At 45.8% G+C, this 21,670-nt stretch overlaps 1 protein-coding gene across 1 annotated transcript in view; it reads right to left on the bottom strand.

Moving 5' to 3' along the window:
• Window positions 1–5,846: 5,846 nt before the first annotated feature.
• PRAG1 (PEAK1 related, kinase-activating pseudokinase 1) overlaps window positions 5,847–21,670 on the bottom strand; it is a 66,170-nt gene continuing 50,346 nt past the window's right edge. The window contains 3 exon segments of the mRNA XM_010380101.2: window positions 5,847–7,185; window positions 7,187–7,390; window positions 15,708–16,459. Coding sequence (XP_010378403.2) covers window positions 6,265–7,185; window positions 7,187–7,390; window positions 15,708–16,459 — 1,877 coding nt within the window. The 3' untranslated portion in view covers window positions 5,847–6,264.

Here is a 21,670-nt window from a genome sequence, read left to right as displayed (position 1 = left end):
GTATCTGCTCATTTGTGCACAAACACAGGAAGGATCAAGCAGAAATTGGTGAGTTTGATGACCACGGTGGGTGGCGGCTCACAGGGGAAAGGAAGGGAGAATGGCATGGAGTAGAAAGCATGGAGGATTGATACCTGCCCTGAGTATCCTGTTTTTCTTTTTCTTTTTTTTTTTTTTTTTTGAGACAGGCTCTTTCTGTGTCTCTGTTGCCCAAGCTGGAGTGCAGTAGCATCACTGCAGCTTTGATCATTCAGGATCCAGTGATCCTCTCACCTCAGCCTCCTGAGTAGCCAGGACTATAGGTTTGTGCCACCATGCCTGGCTAATTTTTTCGCTTTTTATTTTTTTGTAGAGACAGAGTCTCTCAATGTTGCCCCAGGCTGGTCTCCAACTCCTGGCCTCAAGCAATTCTTGGCCACCCAAAGTGTTGGGATTATAGCTTTGGCCTTCAAAAATGCTGTTACAGACATGAGCCACTGTGCCCAGCCCAGAGTATACCTGTTGGATAGTTTTCTCTTTCAGTGCATGTTAGGGTTTGCCTACTCAACTAAATGAAACCAACAAAGCTGAGGGGTAGGAAAAAGAAAATCTGTTTCTCTTTTAGGAAAACCAGAACTTGCTTATGTCATCGTGGTGATGGGAATGGCCAGTAAAGAAAGGATTTAAATAAAAGCCTCAATTGTTAAAGTCTTTTTGACTTTTTAAGGAATCTGCTATAAGTTCTGAAACTGAACTCTACACAATCTAGAAAAGAGGAAATGGTTATAGCTTCCTCATTCCTGGAAATCTTTGAGAAGAGAGTAGACATACAAATGTCTGTGTAATCCTAGTAAAGGAATGAAGGCATCGTTATCCTTTAAGGATTGTGGAAAGTCATCAGGGCTGGATCCATGCATACGATATTAAATTGGTGCAAAAGCTATTGCTGTTTTTTCCATTAAAATTAATTAAAAAGTAATGGCAAAAGCCACAGTAACTTTTGCACCAACCTAATAGAGCAGGTAGTTTGTCTCTGAATCTTGTGTTCTCAATTCCTGCCTTGTCTTCTCTCCTTAGACCTCCACATTCAATTCTCTCAACCTGTCTCCAGGTCTATTCTGCCCTGATAAGGTAGTAAAGCAGAAGTCTGCAGAGTAACCTTTAAGTTCGTTACAGTGCACAAACATCTTAACAATCTAAGCCCATCTGGTGTCTAGAGCAGTATTTTTTTAGGGAATAGCTGTAATCACCTCTGGTATAGGAGCTGGAAATATTCAAATCTAACATTTAGAATATGTGATCAATATCTATGTTCAAACCCCGCTAGGATAATCCAATACAAAGTCAGCCTGTTGACATGCAGAAAAATCTCGAGTAAACGTGACTTTCCTTCCCCAGTTCCATAAGCTTGGCATGGATGTAGTCAAGTTCTGGGAGAAAAGATCCAGATCAGACAAGACTGAGTATCCTGGATCTGGTAAGGATCCAGATTGGTCACAGATGTTCTGGCCCAACCCCAGAGTCCCCTAAACCAACAATATCAATTTTGAGTGAATTTGGACTCTTTTTCTGAAACCCTAGAATCTATCGGGCTACCTCCTGACCACCTTCCCGGGGTGCAATTCCTCCCCCGAGGACGTATTTTACAAGGAGGTTGCCCCATTGCCTGCATTAATTAGCACTGGAAAAAAGAAAGAAAGGGTAATTTGTCAAGACAATCATCCCGCGGTACTTGTTCCAACCATTTTATTCTTGCCTTTAATTTTTTTTTTTTTTTTTTTAATTTTCAGCAATGACACCAGCTGGGTTAAACTTTGATTTCTAATAAATAAATTCCATTCACATCACCCTCTCTTAAAAATGGCAAGTTGGTTTTTATGTTACAAATCTACTACTTTTAGTGAGATTTGGTAAGCTAATCTTTAGATCTTCAAAGCTTTTCAGATATTCAACAGAGCGGAAAAGGGCTGCCTCATTTATTGACTGTATTTTAAGAGCAAATTTAGAACTCACTAAAGTAACATGTGTCTTCTCTTTAAAAAATCTTTATAATTATTTTGTGTACATGCGTACATCTCAAAAGAGTTTTTTCAGCCCTAAGCTGTTGGAAACCATGAAGTGTTATATAAAGTGGTAACTACAGCTCCCCAGATCCAGTCTTTTCAGATCTGAGCCATATGTTATGATAAATAAATAATCCCTAAAGTGCTTATCTGGCTTCTGGCAAGGATATAACTATTTAGATATGAGGCTTTATAATGCCTACATTTAAAAAAATCGGAAGAAAAATGATTCCACATCTTGGCATGAAAATGAGAATGGTTTACATACAACAAAAACTACATATGTGGAAAGCATAACGCGGGCGACTCCACTCAGAGTGGGAGAGAAGAAAAACTGGAGATTTAAATACCAGTAGTTGGGTTTAGAGCCAAGAAAAATGGGAGATGAACTCACTGATAACAGGAGTATTAAATTGCCAGATGCCCTGCAACTGCCCTTGTACAAAAGTCCCTGATTATTTCTGAACCTCAGTCCTGCAGAACAAGCTATTGTTTCTGGGCATAATGGATTTCATGCTAGAGCCTTCTGCGAGATAAAGCCATGCAGCCTAGGTGTATTTTGAATTAACAAAAAACCAGTTATATTGAACCTCTGAATTTAGTGCAACTGAAGTTGTTTGCTAAACCTAGTATTTATAGCCACATGACTAATCGTTTATGGAAAAGGCCAATCCATGGAGAGAAATGAGTGGCAATCATTTCCAGAGAATTTGAGGAAACTAGGTTTTAACACTCCGTATTTAAATTTCACCAATGGTAGAGATTAAAAAACGCCCTATTGTATAGAGTACCCTTGACATAACTAACTCCATCTTAGAATAAGACTCCATTTTATGTTTCACAGGGCACTCTGCCAACAAGGATGTTTTGTTTAATAAATAAAAAGATAAAGACTGCATCCAATCAGATAAAGACACAAACAAGCACACTCGTCCATGATCAGTTCTCACCAGAGGACTCTGTGACTTTAAAATGTCAGGCTTTCAGCAGCTCAAAATGCAGCGGCCTTAACTAACACTGTCTTGCAGTCACTCACCATATGAACTTAGCATCTGCCTCTGCCACCTCAAACACTCTTCCTTGCAAAACCGACCTGCTTCCGCTGGACTGGTTCCTTAACCCTTTCTCGTATCTCTTTCTCCTCTTGAGGTTCAATGCTACTTTGTTCATTGTGGAATGTTTAATCTGTAACGTGTATATCGATTAAGCATACTATTATGTATGATTCGCCATATTGACTGGCTTGTGGAGTGGCTCAAGCCTGTGTGCCTGCGGCTCTGACTACCAAGAGAACAGGAGGTACTAAAGAGAATTGCCTCCTTGGGAATTCCATGTAACTCCTGGCTTTTGTGACTGAATTAGCATCAACGAAAGCCTGACATTGTGGAAAGACACAAGCATGTGTGGACCTCGTTATTTTTAACCTGGCATCGCTCATGACATCTATCTTCAAAAAACGCTTTTTTTTTTTTCTTTTTAAAACTGCTATTGGGGCATTATTCAATGTCTTCAAACAAAGAATCCTTGACAAATTTCCTTCAGAACCAAGCACTGGGCAAAAATTTCTTCCTCCTAATGAACTCTTTCCTAAAATTGCACACACAAAAAAATTCTGCAACCAGTTTTCTTTTTCTAGGTTGGTGGGCAGCTCAGAAGTAAGTTTTATGTTTAATTGCTCTTATTCCTCTCATTCAGAATTTACTGCTAATGTTTCTTCTTTATCCTTTACTTTTCGGTTCATGATGGTTCTTAAAACTGTTTTTACAACCTCGTTTTTTTTTTCTCAAGTAGGTGGCATAAAAAAAAAGTTGCAATTAATTCAGGAATTAAAAATGTGGCTCCTAAGACTTTCTTTCCTTCTTTTCTTTTCTTTTCTTTTCTTTCTTTTCTTTCTTTCCTTTCTTTTCTTTCTTTTCTTCCTTCCTTCCTTCCTTCCTTCCTTCCTTCCTTCCTTCCTTCCTTCCTTCCTTCCTTCCTTCCTTCTCTTTCTTTCTCTTTTCTTTCTTTCTCTCTCTCTCTCCCCCCTTCCTTCCTTCCTTCTTCTTTCTTTTTTTTTTTGATGACGTCTCACTCTGTCACCCAGACTGGAGTGCAGTGGTATGATCTTGGCTCACTGCAACCTCCACCTCCTGGGTTCAAGCGATTCTCCTGCCTCATCCTCCCAAGTAGCTGGGATTACAGGCATGTGCCATGACACCAGCTAATTTTTGCATTTTTGGTAGAGACGTGGGTTTCTCCATGTTGGCCAGGCTAGTCTTGAGCTCCTGACCTTAGGTGATCCACCTGTCTTGGCCTCCCAAAGTGCTGGGATTACAGGTGTGAGCCACCACACCGGGCCTTATTTTCTAATGGCACTGCATTCCCATGGCAGAATATTTGCTCCTCCCTCTCCATTGTTTATTTACTTGAAGTGAAAAAGGACAAAAAAGCAAAAGACAGCAAATTGAGGGCGGAAGGTTTGCCTGGAAAATTCCGAGGGACAAAGAAAGAACTGGCAAATAATGACCCCCTGAAAGAGATAGGTCCTAGGGAGAAATATGATTTCCACATTTGCAGACTCTCTTTCTCTTGTACAAATGGGTTGGGAGCTGGTTTTGGTTCAGTTCGTTCCTCAATACTCAGGAAACAATTGAAATTACAAATGTGCCCCAGGTGCTGTCTTCACCACCGATGCATGGAAGTATGAATGTGTTTACATGTAGTCAGGGGCTGGAAGGTGGAACTCACAAAAGGACTGAAATTAATATGCAGAAGAGGGCCTGGGAGAGTTCCCTATCCTTCCTGCTAAGTGCATCCCCAGGTTTCTAAAACATCCATTCAGATCTTTGTATTTGTTTTAATTTGTCCAGAGTTATTAACAAGATTTTGAAATTAATTAGTTATCTAGTTGGAAGATTACCCATTAGGTAGAAATACAAGAGTCTTGGGGCTATTTCTCTTCAAATAGGTAATTTTTGACTTTTGTGCATGTGTCTAGTTTTGAGGAGGAAAGATATGATGTCTCCTAATTTTCTTTGTGTGTCTTTAAAGGCATAGTAACAAGTATTAACTATAGTAAGTAGTAGGTGCCAATAGATGTGTTAAATGAGGTTTTAGAAAAGGAGACTTGAAGGAAGCCCGAACAGCAGAGGGAGTACTGGCCTGGGAGTTGAAACACGTGAATTCTATTCTTACCCTGCCAGTATCTAGTACAGTAGGAACAGTGGGCTGTTTGCCACCTGGCATCCCATGCATTCTCTACCTCCTCTCTGCCCCTGGAGGCTGATCCTTCAGATTGCATCACCCAAGGTCCCTTGCTGTCTGGCATCCTATTAGGTTGGAGATGACAGATGGGAAATAGAGACTCCCATCTCTGGCTGTAGAGATCTCAGTGCAAATACCTCCTGTATGTTCCCCTGTCCCGCTGTTCTGGCCCTTGCTTTTGTCCTTGTCACTCTTTGTTCTCATAACCCTGATCACACCTAGCTAAGTAGTCCCTTTAAGGTCTTTTCATCTGAGCCATCTGGGGTGGACTCTGTTTCTCTGTTTTCAGGCACGCCTCTGAATGATACAAATGGCAACCAGCTTTAGCAAACTGGAAATGGGTTTGAATTCCAAACCACTGGGATCACAGCGGCTGTGTCTGGATTCTTTCCAGGAGGCTTCCAGGTGGGAAGAGAAACAGGGAAGATTAATTGGTACCCACTTGCCTGGTCCTTTGTAGACTGCTGCTCTATCTCCTGAAAAGCGTAAGACCAAAGGCAGGTCCGTTTTACTCACCAAGCATATTAATGCACTCAGGCACTTAAGGATAAAGGGCTTTGCTCATGACTCAACCAAAAAAAAATTTTAATGAAGTTTTCTTCTTTTTTTTTTTCTTTAAATAACAATTTGACAAAAGGGTGAAGAAATCCTAAACAAGGTATCAAGGCCAGTGTCCAGGCTGCATTCTGTTCACAGAACTGTCCTCAGGACGTTGCATGGAGCTAGAAATGTACATAATTACAGAAGAAAACAGGGAGGACTTGGTGCAGAGAGTAGACCAGTGTGGACGGGCGACAGCATCCTTAGTCTTTCGTATTTATATATGGTATATGTATTTCCTCTCTATATATTTATATATTTTACATCCAGGTATACCAGTCATCTGTACCATTTCCTAGGGAGACATGGGCGCTTCCAAGGCAAGACAGGAAAGGGTTAGGCAGGGAAGGGGCAGCGACAGTGCAGGCTGGGGCTTGGCTCACAAAAGCTGCAGGAGCTTTAGCGACTGTAAAAGGGCCCTGGGCTCCGCGGACGCCAGGTACTGGCAGCAAAGCCAGTCCTCCAGCTCCACGCCCCGCCTGCGATCCACCGCCTTCTCCGCAAACTTCATCATCATCAGGGCCCGCTTCATGTCGATCCAGTTGTGCAGCGTGCCGCACAGCGCCTCCTCCGAGGTGCCCGGCTGCTGCACCAGCTCGCGCCGGGGCCCCCACAGCAGGCACTGCAACACACACTTGGCCTCGCCGATGCGGATACGCTTGATGGGGTCGGCCTCCAGCAGCAGATGTGCCAGCTGCTGCAGGCCGGGTGAGTAGAGGGACAGCGCAGGCAGCGGCGGCAGGTCCTCCTGCCGGTAGTCCCGCTCCCGCAGCTGGGCGCGCACCTCGAACGGGTTGGGCTGGTGCAGCAGCTCGTAGATGAGGATGCCTGTCTGGAACTCATCGAACTTGCGGTACTGGGAGGCAGACACGATCTCGGGGGCCAGCCGGGCCTGGCTCTTCTTCTGCTGCAGGTTTGGAGTGCCGCCCGACTTCTGCTTGGCCTTCAAAAAGTTGCTGATGATGAGTCTGGGCAGCTGCTTCTCCCGGGGCCCTTCTGGGGAGGCGGGGCCGGCTGCGGGGCCGAGAGTGCCACCAGCAGGCAGGGCGGCAGAGGAGCAGGGAGGCGCGGCGGTGGCGGGGGTGGGCCCGGGGGCGGCCGCGGGGGTGCAGTGCACCAGCAGCAGGTTCTCCAGGCACAGGTCCCGGTGGATGATGCCGTGCTCCTTCAGGTGCTCCAGCCCGTTGCAGAGTTGCAGAAGCAGGAAGCACACGCGCCGCTCGTAGGCCTCGGGTTGCGCCTGGTGGCTGGCCGTCGAATCCCGCACGAAGTCGGAGGCGGTCTGATGCGGCACCTCTCGGGGTGATGACGACCACGCAGTCCTGCTCCTGGGCAGGGGGGTGTGCGGGTAGGGCAGGCACGGGGTCCTTGGGCGCGTCGGGGGAGGTGAGCATGCTAGAGGGCACCGAGGCGACGAAGTGGCCGCAGTCCTGCTGGATGTTAAAGTGCACGGGCACGGACGGGCTGCAGTAGGAGACTGTTTTGGGCTCAGGGGTTTTGCAGATCTGTGGGGAGAAGGAGAAGTGAAATCAAGAGTGGGGCCCATGGTTCTGCCCAACAAAGAGTGTGGAAACATTTGAGTATCTACGTGCAATAAACCTATCCACATAGGCTTGAGGGTAAGAGCAATCCGTACACATGCTAGAAGAAAACATGGGACAGAAACTTTGGGGCCTTGGGTTGGGCAAATATTTCTTAAATACCACACCAATAGCATCGTTCACAAAAGAAAAAAAAATCACAAACTTAACCTCAAAGTTCTAAACTTTTGTGCTTCAAAAGGCACCATTAAGAAAGTGGAAAGACAAGTAACAGACTGGGAGAAAATATCTGCCAAAATGTATCTGATAAGGGACTTGTTTCCGGAATTTATATATATAAAAACCACTCTTTTACAACTCAATAATACAAACAAAAAAGGATACAGAATCATGGCATAGAGAAAAAAGAAAAAAAAAACAACAAAAAACATGGGCAAGAGATATGAATAGGCAATTCACCAAAAAAATTTGTAAATGGCCACAAGCATGTGATAAGATGTTGGACATCATTAGTCATCAGGGAACTGCAAATCAAAACCACAATGAGATATCAGTCCATGCCCACTAGAATGAGTTCTAATAAAAGACAGTTCCAAGCGTCTATGAGGATGAGCAGAAATGGGAATCCTCACACATTGCTGGTGGGAATGCAAAATGGGGCAGACCCTTTGGAGCAGTTTGTCAATTTCTTAAAAAGTTAAACATAAAATGACCGTACGACCCAGTGAGTGGGGTCCCTGCTGAGCAACACACAGCGTGGTAGGGAGGTACTGGTAGGAAGACATCCCTCTGTGCACAGTGTGGACAAATTCTCACGAAGCTGAATAGCGTTTGTAAGAAAGCAGCCTCACTTCCCAGACACTTTTCCTCCAAGGTGAGTCACAGCAGCTGAAAGAAACCAGAAAGTTCTCCAGGGAAGAGGGGACCAGAAGGAACCCTCAGAGGAACCCCAGGGTACCCTCTGAGATGAAGGTAGGAAAAACAAGATGGAAGATCTCAAGCTCCTCTGTGGGAAGGGTAGCTGGGGATCCACACAACTGTCTTTCTCGCCTCCTCCATCTCTTCTTACACAAATGACAGTGCCAGCCACCTGGGGACCTCTAGCAATCCTAGTTCACATCTGGCTGCCACTCAACTAGCGAGTCTTGAACCAGCCGTAATGGCCCTCTGTCAGGCCTCAATCTCCCTATCATTACCCTGAAAGGGACTGAAGTCTCCTCTCTCAAATAAATATTATTGTGCAACTCACCCAGGCTTTGTAGAAAGACAAAGATCAGATGTGAGAAGAAAGGCATCTCACATCTACCCATAAAATATTATCCTGCAAACACTCCCAAAATAACCCTGCCTTCAGGCTGCAGTGTTGGAATGATGATGAAGCAGTGTTTTTGAAGTGCCTCAATGCTTACAGGCGATACTTTTAGAAGTTCTATTGCAAGCACCTTTTCACGGAGATTTATTTATATTGCAGCTGTACAAACCTTCTCAGCATGAAACCTGGCATACAAGAGCTCAGCCTCCAAGAGACGTTTTCAAAGCTAATTGTGGGGAATGGTGGGTAACACATTAATTTAGTAATCTATTATAAAAGCAGAATGGTAATAAAAGGGGAAGACATTTACCCCAGACATTGCTTCCTATTACACTAACAAAAACGATTTTGAAATACATGTCTAAAAGGCATTGTTCAGGCTCTTTCTTATTCTGGCCTACTCAACAGTACTCGGTTTTTATTTATTTTTCACTTTTTGAGACTGGCGGGAGTTCAGTGGTGCAATCACAGCTCACTGCAGTTTTGACCTCCCAGTTTTAAGCAATTCTCCTGCCTCAGGCTCCTGAGTAGCTGGGATTAGAGGTGTGCACCACCATGTCCAACTAATTTTTGGAAATTTTTGTACAGACAAGGTTATCCCATGTTGCCCAGGCTTGTCTTGAACTCCTGGGTTCAAGTGATCTTCCCGCCTCAGCCTCCCAAAGTGCTGGGATTACAAGCATGAGCCACGGTGCCTGGCCTGCACTTGGTTTTTAAATGCAGGCTTCTGGAGCACTATTAAACTAAAGGAAATTTGCGGCAATGGAGGGGGTCCTCAAAGAAAGCGTCTTGCATGTACGCAGCTGTGTTGTCAATGGAGATGTGGGAAGGACATCACTGTTATTGTCTCACCCCTAACACATATAGATCGGGCTCTTGCATATGCAAGGACTGTGCCAACGGTGAGGGCTCCATGCAGCATCCCATTCAATCTCATTAAATCCAAGGAGGAAGATGCTATTACAGAGGAGGAAACTGGGGCTTCCAGCAGTTAAATCATTTGCTCCGGACTATACAACAGAGAAGTGTTCCAGAGGTCAAAAGCACGGGCTCTGGAGTGAAAAAAGGCCTGGGTTTAAGTATTAGCTCTGTAACCGTTGGCAAGTTACAGGGGATTTTCATTATTTGCAGGAGTTGTGTTCTATGAAGAAGCCATAAACACTGAATTAGTGAATAGAGAACCATTGCTTAGGGGAAATACAAGGTAAGTTTCCTGGGAACTTCTGGCCACAATTTTTCATTAACCCACCAGTGTTCAACCTTGTTTCACGTGTGCTTCTGTTTAGAGATACCTTGTTTAATATACATTACATGTTTAAAATACATTAACACGTTACATGTACATTAACATGTTAATATTCATTAACATGAATTCACAGGCAACAGCACTAGAGCTCATCCCTGAACAAAGCTTATCTAACACACATGTTTTTATCCATGAGGCACATCCCAGCCTTGTGGTGGCTGGGAACACTGGACAGCACTTCAGCCCTATGCTGGGACCATTTTACTTTATTTTATTATATATATTTTGAGATGGAGTCTGTCTGTCATCCAGGCTGGAGTGCAGTGGCACGATCTCGGCTCACCGCAACCTCTGCCTCCCAGGTTCAAGCGATTCTCCTGCCTCAGCCTCCTGAGTAGCTGGGAGTACAGGTGCCTGCCACCACACTCGACTAATTTTTTTTGTATTTTTAGTTGAGACAGGGTTTCACCATGTTGGTCAGGCTGGTCTCGAACTCCTGACCTCAGATGATCCAGCTTCGGCCATTTTAAACAGCAAAATCAACAACATGTAAACCCAAAAATAAAATTCTCAGGCCTTCCAACAATCTGAAATGGACCCTTCCTCTCAGCCAAAGGCATTCCAAAGTTAATCTAAAAAAATGAGTTCAGGCCATGATGGGAAGGGGGAGCTGGACATGCCTCCTGCTACCCTCCTCCCTGTTGGAATTACTGACAGAGCAGACTTTTCAAGTCTGATAAAATCTGTTCTCACTGCAGCCTGCCACCTGGAGGCTTCATCTGTATGATAAAGGCTTGATCTCCATAACCCCTTCTCATAACCCAGACATTCCTTTCTAAGGATAATAACTCAACCAAGTGCCAATCAGAAAATCTTTGAATCCACCTATGACTTGGAATCTTCCCCTGGCCCCCTCAACTTCAATGTACATCATACATGTATTGATTGATACCTATGTCTCCCTAAAATGTACAAAACCAAGTTGTGGCCCGACCACTTTGGGCACATGGTCTCAGGATCTCCTGAGGGCTGTGTCATGGGCCACAGGTGACTTATATTTGGCTCAGAATAAATCTCTTCAAATGTTTTACGGAGTTGGACTCTTTTCATTGACAAACAAAAAGCACATAAATGTGAAAAACAAGACACTAAGTAGACTGCAGAAAAACACCCTTGCTTCCTGGATGAGGGCTGAAACAAGATGGGAGACTGTCACCTCATTCCCCTTCAGCTGGAAACATGCACGTTGGGTGATACAGTTTGGCCGTGTCCCCACACGAATCTCATCTTGTAGTTCTCATAATCCCCACGTGTGGTGGGAGGAACCTGGTGCTGTCCTCATGATAGTGAGTGAGTTCTCATAAGATCTGATGGCTTTATAAGGTGCTTTCTCCGCTACCCACCCCCCACTTTTTTTTTTTTTTTTTTTTTTTTTGAGACGGAGTCTTGCTCTGTTGCCCAGGCTGGAGTGCAGTGGCACATCTTGGCTCACTGCAACCTCCTCCTCCTAGTTTCATGTGATTCTCCTGCCTCAGCTTCCCGAGTAGCTGGGATTACAGGTGCCTGCCACCACACCTGGCTAATTTTTGTATGTTATTTTTTAGTAGACATAGGGTTTCACCATGTTGGTCAGGCTGGTCTTGAACTCCTGACCTCATGATCCACTTGCCTCAGCCTCCCAAAGTGCTGGGATTACAGGTATGAGCCACCGCACCTGGCTGCTTTTCCCCCTTTGGCTTGGCTTCTCCTTGCTGCTGCCATATGAAGAAGGACGTGTTTGCTTCCCCTTCCACCATGATTGTAAGTTTCCTGAGGCCTCCCCAGCCATGCTGAACTGTGAGTCAATTAAACCTCTTTCCTTTGTAAATTACCCAGTCTCAGGTATGTCTTTATTAGCAGCGTGAGAACAAACTAAAACATCAGGTCACTCACATTTTTCCTTGCCTTACACATATCCATAAATCACTGGAAAGTGCTTCGAGTATTGATTTTGGAATTACAAATAAATTTGAGTGGGTAGATGATTTTGCAAATACAGAATCCATAAATAATGAAGATGGACGGTATTTATCTCAAAGCATGTTTTCTCCTCTGAACGACAGGGGCAGGGATAGTACTTCCTCGTAGGGCCATTGTGAGGATCAGATGAAATGATGCAGGCATGGCTCTCAGCGCCAGGCCCAGCCCAGGGCCAGCACAATGGGAAGGGTTGCTATGGTGACTGCTCTTGCCATCTCGGCTATAGCCCTCTGGTGGTGCGGAGGCATCCAGAGCTGGCTTGCAGGTATTGTGCAAACCCGAAGAGCACAGCTGCCCAGGGGCCTGGGAAGAGTTTCCAAGGCCCCTTTTTCTCAGCGGTATGAAAGGCCCGGGCCCAGCAAACACTTGAGGCCTGGAGCTCCAGTCAGGCTGCTGACATTTTGCACAGAGATGTAAATGAAGGAGCAGAGTAAATGGCAACTGGGTTGGATGCATTTCAAAATCAGTGCAGTGGGCCTTTGGCAAGACTCCGCAGCTTCCTCAAAGCCCAGCAACCGAGAGGGCTGCTTAGGGCGCATGCTAACCAGCCCCGTGAGTGAGCTCTGGGCCCTCGCTGGAGATCATTCTGCAGTACTGGATGGGGGAAGAGGCGGTGGGGCAGGGAGTGGCTTCTTCTCCATCTCCATCTCCCTACTCCCCGCCCCCACCCTCGTTTCATTTTCAGGGGGCCCTGCACTCGGATTTTTAGCTCTAGAACTTTACGTAGACCCTTGGTTCAGCTCAAGTTTCAAACGTTTTGCTGAGCCAGGACTCATTTAAACTTTGGAGTCAGGGCCTCATTCACAGGCGAAAGTCTGGGCTAAATCATGTCTGTGAAATAAAAAAGGCCCAGCAGCTTAAAATGGGTCCCTAATCACCAAACTAGAATGACTGTCTAGATGGCTGAGAAATGAAACTGCTTCGAAAACGCACACAGCTAATGGTTTTTTTTTTTTTTTTTTTCCTGTCACCTATTCATGCGGTGGAGCTACAAGAACCAGTTTTATCTCCTCACTGCTGCAGGGCGCTGAGCCCAAGGTAGTAGGTTCCAGCATCAGCAAGGAGCAGGTGTGAGCCTGCTATTGTTAACTGGAACTCCGCAACCGCAAATGAGGCTCCGTCTGCCCTCAGTGCCGGCTCCCTGCTTAACATGCGCAGATGAAATGCGCTCAGTCTCAGACAGGCAGCTCGCTGGCTGGGAAGGGAGACCCACTCCCCCTCTTGCGGATCCCCAGATGACTGTATTTCGTCTAGACTGGAGAGCTAATGAAGTGGAACAGCTGCCCGTGCGAAATGATGCTCCAGGCCCCCACGGCCCACCCCCCAGTGACCGGGCCAGGCACATTTGCAAATTGATATTGTTCCTGGTAACCTCGTTCCAAGAATTACCATCCTCTGCATATTGGATGCTAGTCTCCAAATTTCCTTTCTCACGTGGCACAGAGATGGTCCTTGCGCTACCAGTCTCCAGCAAATTCAAATAGGAAACCCCTGCGGCTCTTGTTTAGCGGCCTAAGGCTTATCTTTTGGTTTCTGTGTGGCTTCTATTGCTCATGAAATAAGGAGCAACACTTGTTTTGAACATTCTTAAGGAAAATTAAATTTCTTTTGTGTTGTTTATTAGAGAATACGGCTAATTCTGCATGAATATATGGGGTCCTAGAATCCAAGCTGCACAGCACAATTACTTATGGATGTGAAAAACAAAACTGGCGGGCGCGGTGGCTCACGCCTGTAATCCCAGCACTTTGGGAGGCTGAGGCAGGTGGATCACAAGGTCAGGAGATCGAGACCAATCTGGCCAATACTGTGAAACCCCCATCTCTACTGAAAATGCAAAAATTAGCCAGGCTTGGTGGGGGGCACCTGTAGTCCCAGTTACTCAGGAGTCTGAGGCAGGAAAATCGCTTGAACCCGGGTGGTGGAGGTTGCAGTGAGCCAAGATCACACACGCACTCCAGCCTGGGCACAGAGCGAGACTCTCTCTCTAAATAAATAAATAAATAATAAAAAAATAAAAACAAAACCGTTTGTCCCAAGGGCCCCTTCTTACAGAAGGATCACCTCATTTTCTATCCCATGAGCAAGAGCGATTCAATCTCTTCCACCAGGCTTTTTCCTCTTCCAAATAGAAAGGCCAGCTGTCTCTTGATACTGAATAATATTATTCAGTACATATTATTTATAATAATACTATTACTACTACTATTGATAATATTCAGTATATATAAATAATAAATAATTATAATATATAATGAACATTAGTATGATTACTATTAATTGTAATTACTATATATTATTTATGTATACTGAATAATATTATTAATAGTAGCAATATTATTACCTAAATATTATTTCATGCTATCTTTGCACTTTTCTAACTGGAAGGAAAAGGATGTCTTAGGACAGGGGATGAGAGAAGACAGCTCAGGGTCTCCCTGCTGACTCCCAGTAAAAGCCTACATTTATAGAAGGGCCAGGGGCTCAATAGGTAATCAAGGAAGAGCAAAAGATGAGAATAGGGCCACAGGAAGGACTGGAGTTCATGCTAGAGACCCCAGTGGCCCAAATGGGTGCAGATGGCTCAACTGGCTCACACAGAGCTGCACTCTGACAGGGCAACGCCGTGTGGGTAGCAAGAGGCCTGAACCAGCATCAAAGGTTAAAGAGCTGTGCTACCCTCAGCTAGTCACTTAATGTCTCTGAGCTTCATTTATCTTAACTGGTAGGGATATAACTTAGGCTTTGGAGACAGACACACCAGAGCTCAAATCCTTTTAGTCACCAACTAGCTATGGACAAATTATTTAACTACTTTGAGCCTCAGATCCCCCATCTGTAAAACCTACCTAACCTGTAGGATTACTGCTAGGATTAGAGGTAAGAGTCTAGTTGTAGAGTGAAGGCTCACACAAATGATATTATTACTATTATTGTTCAAGATGATTCCTAGGTCGAATGCTCCTTCTGGATCTAACATTAGAAGAATGACCTCTTTATCCATCTCCCTCACTACATCATAGCTCTATAAGGAAGCTTATGTTCACCCCTACATACTCAGACTGTGGCAAAGTACCTGGCATATAGTAGACACTCAATAAAAACCTGGTCAATACATGAATAAACTCTCTGTTGCACTGAAAGGCAACTGTTTTCTTAACTCAGCTAAAGCACAGAATGTGTCTTATATTCATACTACAAATCTCATTGCCCCATGTCCTGGGGCAGAGAGTGAGTGAAGTTGTTGAGCACTAAGTGTTAAAAGAATGCTTAGGGGTCAGGGATGGTGGCTCACACCTGGAATCCCAGCACTTTGGGAGGCCGAGGTGGGTGGATCATCTGAGGTCAGGAGTTCGAGACCAGTCTGGCCAACATGACGAAACCCCATTTCTACTAAATATACAAAAATTAGCTGGGCATGGTGGTGCACACAGATAATCCCAGCTACTCAGGAGGCTGAGGCAGGAGAATCGCTTTAATGTGGGAGGCGGAGGCTGCAGTGAGCCAAGATTGTGCAACTGCACTCCAGCCTGGGCCACAAAGTGAGACTCCATCTTAAAAAGAAAAAAAAGAAAAAAGAATGCTTAGGAATCAACTCCCCTCCTGATGCCCAGACAGGAGAAATGACTTGCTCAAGCCACAATTCTACCCAAGCCAGCACCAGCCAGTGGCACAGCAGAATGGAAAGAGGGAGTGGTACCTACTTTCACAGCATAGGTGCTGCCGGGGTCCTCAGAGCAGGTGGCACAGTAATAAATGGCATCCCCCGAGTCACAGCAGGGTTTGTTACAAGTCAGCTTGAAGAGTGACCAGTTATTCTCATTGAAGTGGAGCTCCTTTTTCTGGCCGCCCATGAAGAGGTCCTCACATTTGGCTACAAGGCGGGCCAGGGACTGGGTGTAGAGTCCCCCCAGCTTGGCGTAGGTGCCCTCCTTGCTGCTGATGTTGCTTAGGAGACCGTGCAGCTGAAACTGGGTGCTCCCGGTGGAGGCTTGACTGGACACACTCAGCTGGGAGCACGAGGCGGATGGGGTCCCTTTGCACTGGAGGCCAGGGCTCCCACAGCCACCTCTGTTGCCCGCCAGCCCTGCTACTGGAACCCAGTGGCCACTGCCTTTGAAAGCTTTCTCCAGAGGATCAGAAGAGGAGAAGACAGCATGGTGGCGGTTCCCGGGGCTCAACGAGTAGCTAAAGTGAGACTCGTCGTGGACGTTGGTTTCTGAGTGGCTTAGATTCAGTTTGGGGCTTGCTGTTTGGGGCTTAGGGGAGCCTTGGGTCCAGAAGAAGCCATCCGGCGAAGAGGCTGCCCGGCTCACTATCTTTTTCTGGGGGAGTGGAGGGGGTTGCAGGGGTCCACTAGGGGACACATCCTCAGTGGAGCCTGAAGGAAATGGAACAGGAGCAAAGAGCTTCTTCCCACTGTTGGTGGGCGAGTGAGCCAGCTCTGACGAGGGACCTGAAGAGGAGAGACAGAAACCATCAGGCCAAGCAATGCCACTCAATTCCAGGATCCTGCAGACTTTTTTTCCTTTATTTATTTATTTGGTCAAAGCAATTAATTTTATTTTACTTCTTTTCTATTTCTCGAATAGACAATATATGCACAATGGAAAAAGTGAAAATGCAAAAAAGGTATAGATTGACAATTAAGTCTTCCTCCTAGCATGTCCCTCAGCACCCAGCCTCTCTTATCAGAGGAAACCACTGCCAGTAGTGTTTCATGCATCCCTCCAACAATCCAAACAAACGTGCACACGCGCGCACGCGCACACACACACACACACAATTACATAGAAAAGAGCAAACAGCGGCTGCTGCTTGGAATAATGCTTTTCTTTCACATCTTGGAGAGACTTTTTAATCAAATATGCAGATCTATTTAATTATTTTAAATAGTCTTACCATAATATATCATCATATGCAAGTATCATCATTCATTTAACCATCCCTTTTTGATGGACACTTAAATTGCTTCCAATATTTTGCAAACAATGTTGCAACAGCAATAACAAACTTGAACACATGTGGTTGCAGTGGAATTTTTTAAAAGTCAGGTTTATAGAGGGTGTCATTGGCCAATGGTAAAATTCTCCCTTTTGGCTGGGCATGGCGGCTCATGCTTGCAATCCCAGGAGTCCGAGGTGGGCAGATCACCTGAGATCAGGAGTTCGAGACCAGCCTGGTCAACATGGCAAAACCCCCATCTCTATTAAAAATACAAAAACTAGCCGGGCGTGGTGGCAGATGCCTGTAATCCCAGCTACTCAGGAGGCTGAGGCAGGAGAATCACTTGAACCTGGGAGGACGAAGTTGCAGTGAGCCGAGATTGCATCACTGTAATCTAGCCTGGAAAACAAGAGGGAGACTCCATCTCAAAAAAAAAAAAAGAAATTCTCCCTTTTTCGTATGCGGTCCCTGGAGATTTCACGCATACCCCGCCGGCTTAGTGGGTAAGGCAGGCCCACAGAGATTGTAGAAAGCAGGAAGGTCACGATTTTAGAAAAAGAAAATGGATCTTAAAGAAAAGTGAGTCTTCCCAAGGCCCCACAGTTTCCGAAGTGGTGCATGTGGATAAAGAGTCTGCCTGGGCAAAGGCTCACTCAGGGTCACAGGTGTCTGCAGGGCATGGGGACAATCAGAAAACCTTTCTAGGTAGTGCACAGAATGGTGAGATGAAGGTCCAGTCTCTACAAAGGTGAGGGCTGACCTCACTCTTGGCATCAAGATATAAAATAGTGGCTTCACAATGAAAGAAGAGTTTAAGTTAAAAAATATATATATATGAGATATACACTATTAGAGCAAAGGGCAAACTGAAATAATACTCATTTCCTGTATTCTCAGGACAGCTCTAAGGTGTTATCTGCTATTTTAATAGCAGCTTTTAGGGGGATAAAAGACATAATAAATCATATTCATAGTCTGTAAAATGCATCCTATTATCTTGAGGGTTAAAATATGAAAGAAATATGACTTGCAGACTGGATGTGGTGGCTCACACCTCTAATCCCAGCACTTTGGGAGGCTGAGGTGGATGGATCACTTGAGGTCAGGAGAGTGAGACCAGCCTGGCCAACATGGTGAAATCCCATATCTACTAAAAATACAAAAATTAGCTGGGCATGGTGGTGCGTGCCTGTAATCCCAGCTACTAAGAAGTCTGAGGCAGGAGAATCGCTTGAGCCTGGGAGACGGAGGTTGCAGTGAGCCAAGATTGCGCCACTACACTTCAGCCTGGGGGACAGAGTGAAACGTCATCTAAAAACAATAATGATAATAATAGGTTGCAGCCCTAAGAAAATGTGTACTTAGGATGTGTACCCCTCATTGAGTTCTCCGTGCCACATCACCCTAACGGCAGAGCATGGAGTGTCTCTATGCCTTTCCACACCTCGGCAGTGGGACCAGAAAACAAACCAAAAGGCAGAACAAATGCATAGGAGCAGACAAGGGGTAGAAGGCCCCAAAGGAAGCAAATTATGAGTCTTGTGTCACCTCACTCAGGTGCACAGGACATTTCCAGGGCTTCTCCTGAACAGTTAATAATCTTCTAGCTCACACTGAGCCCTTCTCTGCTGTCTCCAACCCAAGAGGGAGCAGAATAGACCCCTGAGGCTCACACACCAGTTGCAAGCCGTTCAGATCAAGACTGGGTCTCCCTATTTCTGCTGCTCCACAGGGAGGAGGGCCTCTCTAGGGAGCAAGATGGATGGCCATGGGCTGACATTCGTGCCCCAGCCTCAGTGACCGAGGCTGCATTAGTGAGCGACAGCAGGGCAAAACCTTGAACGCAACGCTCACAGGAGGACAAACTCAGCACATGCAACCTGTTGAACACAGGAGCTGAGAACCAATGGGTTCATGCAAAGAAAAGCGCTGGGTAGCTGAACAAGACTGTGGGGTCTCTGCACCAATATCCTCCTGGGCTCCATCATCTATCATAAACTCAAGAGGAAATGGGCACGGTGGCTTATGCCTGTAATCTCAGCACTTTGGGAGGCCAAGGCAGGAGGACCACTTGAGCTCAGGAATTCGAGACCAGCCTGGGCAACATGGCGAACCCCCAACTCTACAAAACATACAAAAATTAGCTGGGCGTGGTGGTGCACACCTATAATCCCAGCTACTCAGGAGGCTGAGGGGAGAGGATCGCTTGAACCCAGGAGGCAGAAATTGCAGGGAGCCGAGATTGTGCCGCCACACTCCCACCTAGGCTACAGAGTGAGACTGTCGCAAGTGAAAAAGAAATTCAAGAGGGGAGCACTGTGTTTCTTAAGCTCCCCTTGCCCACTTTCCCATCTGCAGTAAGCAATCTTTGTTTCCCTGTGGTTCATCAAGATCATAGGGAGTTGTCCTTCCCATTTGCTAATGACAGGTGGGGCCCCTGGCAGCAAGGCTGAGTGAATGATTTACACCCCTTCCAGGAGGGCTAAAGTTAATAATAAATCAAGCAGTGATGGTGCAGTCTGGACCAGTCACTTTTATATGCCCACGAATTTTCCCCTCAGTAGTCAGAATGGAGGGTGCACAAGAAACAGCAAGCCAGAGGAAGGAAGATCCAGATGGCAGTGATTTCAGCAGGTGCTGAAACCCTGCAGTCCACAGGTCTCCCCATCCCACGCTCCCCAGGAAAGCAACGGGGACAGACGGAGGCTAGGGCAGATGATTCACTTCCTCTCCCTCCTCCCTCTGGCAGAAGAGGCTGAGAGGAGGAGGAGGATCACTTGCCGTCTCCTGGATAAAAAAAAGGGAGGGCAAGACCACCTACTTATGGGGCTACTGTAAGCCTCAGCCACCAAACTCCCAGCCTGATGAGCAGGAGAAAAGGGAGCCATGAGCACACATCCACTTCCTGACCTTTCTGCATTCTGGGCAGCAGAAACCGTCACCAGCATGGTGTTTGATTCTCAATTTATCATCAACACGACAGAAGCTGAGGCTGGGGGAAGGGAGTGGGATGTGATCAGAGCCCTGGTCAATGCTTTCATCAGTACCCTCAGAGACAAGGACAACCTGCCTACGTTCAGGACTCCTTCCCATCCCAAGTCCAGTCGGTCAGGGAGGTTCATAACAGATCGGTTTCCTGGCTAGTCTCTTCTTTAAACCTTAGGCTTATTTCCCCATGTCTATTGTTTCTGTCTTCCTTGTCTTTACTACAAGGGTCTCCTGATGCCACCAGTATGCCCCTTTTTGCTTCTGCTCCAATTGGAGGATGAGCAGTGGAGTGAACACTTCACCAGCTGTCAGCCTGCTCCGCCTGAGTTTCCTCCTTTAGAAAATGGCCAATGACATCATTGTGAAGGCCCCTTGCAGCGCTAATAGTCTATAATTTCAGCTACTCTCTCCATTTTCAACCTCTCTAAACATGCATTTTATCTCAAAGCTGCCCCTGAAATCAAATAGCTCTAGGCAGATCGTTATCTTGCTTCAATTGTTCTTCCTTCTATCTCTAGTTCCCACAAATTGCCACTGGTACATTTTCCAATCTGTGAGGAGACCAGGGATCTTTTAGCAACATAATCGGTAACACTTCTAATTCCCTAGATGACCAAAGAGAATCAAGAGGTTCTGCTTGAGACTGTATGGTAGGTCTCAGCACAAAAACACTTCGTGTGTTCAGGCAGCTGGAAGGAAGCGATTTTCTCCTTCCTTCTGTTTTCTCTTGCTTTCCTGTGGGAGCTGTTAGTCAGTGACTTTGATCAGATCTACACCCTATCACTACTTACCTATCATTTACTGGGTAAATCTGACAAGGGATACTATGTATTAGGAGGGAAGCTTGACTTCAAGGATTAGCACACGCGCTGATTAATTTTTCTTTATTTCTTAGATGGCTATGAGTTTGGGGCACCACACTCAGTAGTACTTGCTGCATTATGCACATACTCATCAGAGGCTAGCACTGCATACCCAAACATTCCCTACCCATTCCCTTGCCCAGCAGAAGTAAAGGCATGTAGCGACACAAACCTCATCAGATGAAATACAGCTCCCTGAAATGTGGACTTTACAGGGATAACTGGGCATTATCTACACATATTATAATTTTTTTTTTTTGATGAAGTGTTGCTCTTGTTGCCCAGGCTGGAGTGCAATGGTGGATCTCAGCTCACTGCAAACTCCGCCTCCCGAGTTCAAGTGATTCTCCTGCATCAGCCTCCCAAGTAGCTGGGATTACAAGCACCCACCACCATGCCCAGCTAATTTTTTGTATTTTTAGTGGAAACAGGATTTCAACATGTTGGCCAGGCTGGTCTTGAACTCCTGACCTTCAGGTGATCCATCCACCTTGGCCCCCTGAAGTGCTGGGATTCCAGGCATGAGCCACTGTGCCCGGCCTATTATGATTTTTGTATTCAGAAAAGATGTGCCTGGTTCTATGACAAGCATACTACATTCCAACCTAATGCATTCTTCCTCTGAGCTTACAGATCCTTAAAGCTCTCCAGGGGTGGAATTACAGCTGGTGAGAGGTCAGAATTCACTCTTGGAGCTCCCACCCCTGCCTCACTGCCTCCAGGCCACTCTAGGCCTCTGAGGATCCTATAGTTTCTCAGGTGTTAATATTCTTGGGGATACTTTGAAATAGATGCTAACATGCAGCCCTTGTAGATGAAACTGATTTCTCCACGACATGGCAAATGGTAGCTGTCTTCAATGGACTCTG

Source organism: Rhinopithecus roxellana, chromosome 9 (genome assembly GCF_007565055.1).
Source record: "Rhinopithecus roxellana isolate Shanxi Qingling chromosome 9, ASM756505v1, whole genome shotgun sequence".
NCBI classification, from domain to species: Eukaryota; Metazoa; Chordata; class Mammalia; order Primates; family Cercopithecidae; genus Rhinopithecus; species Rhinopithecus roxellana.
Note: the sequence above shows the minus strand (reverse complement) of the source record. Positions and strands in the feature narration are given on the sequence as shown.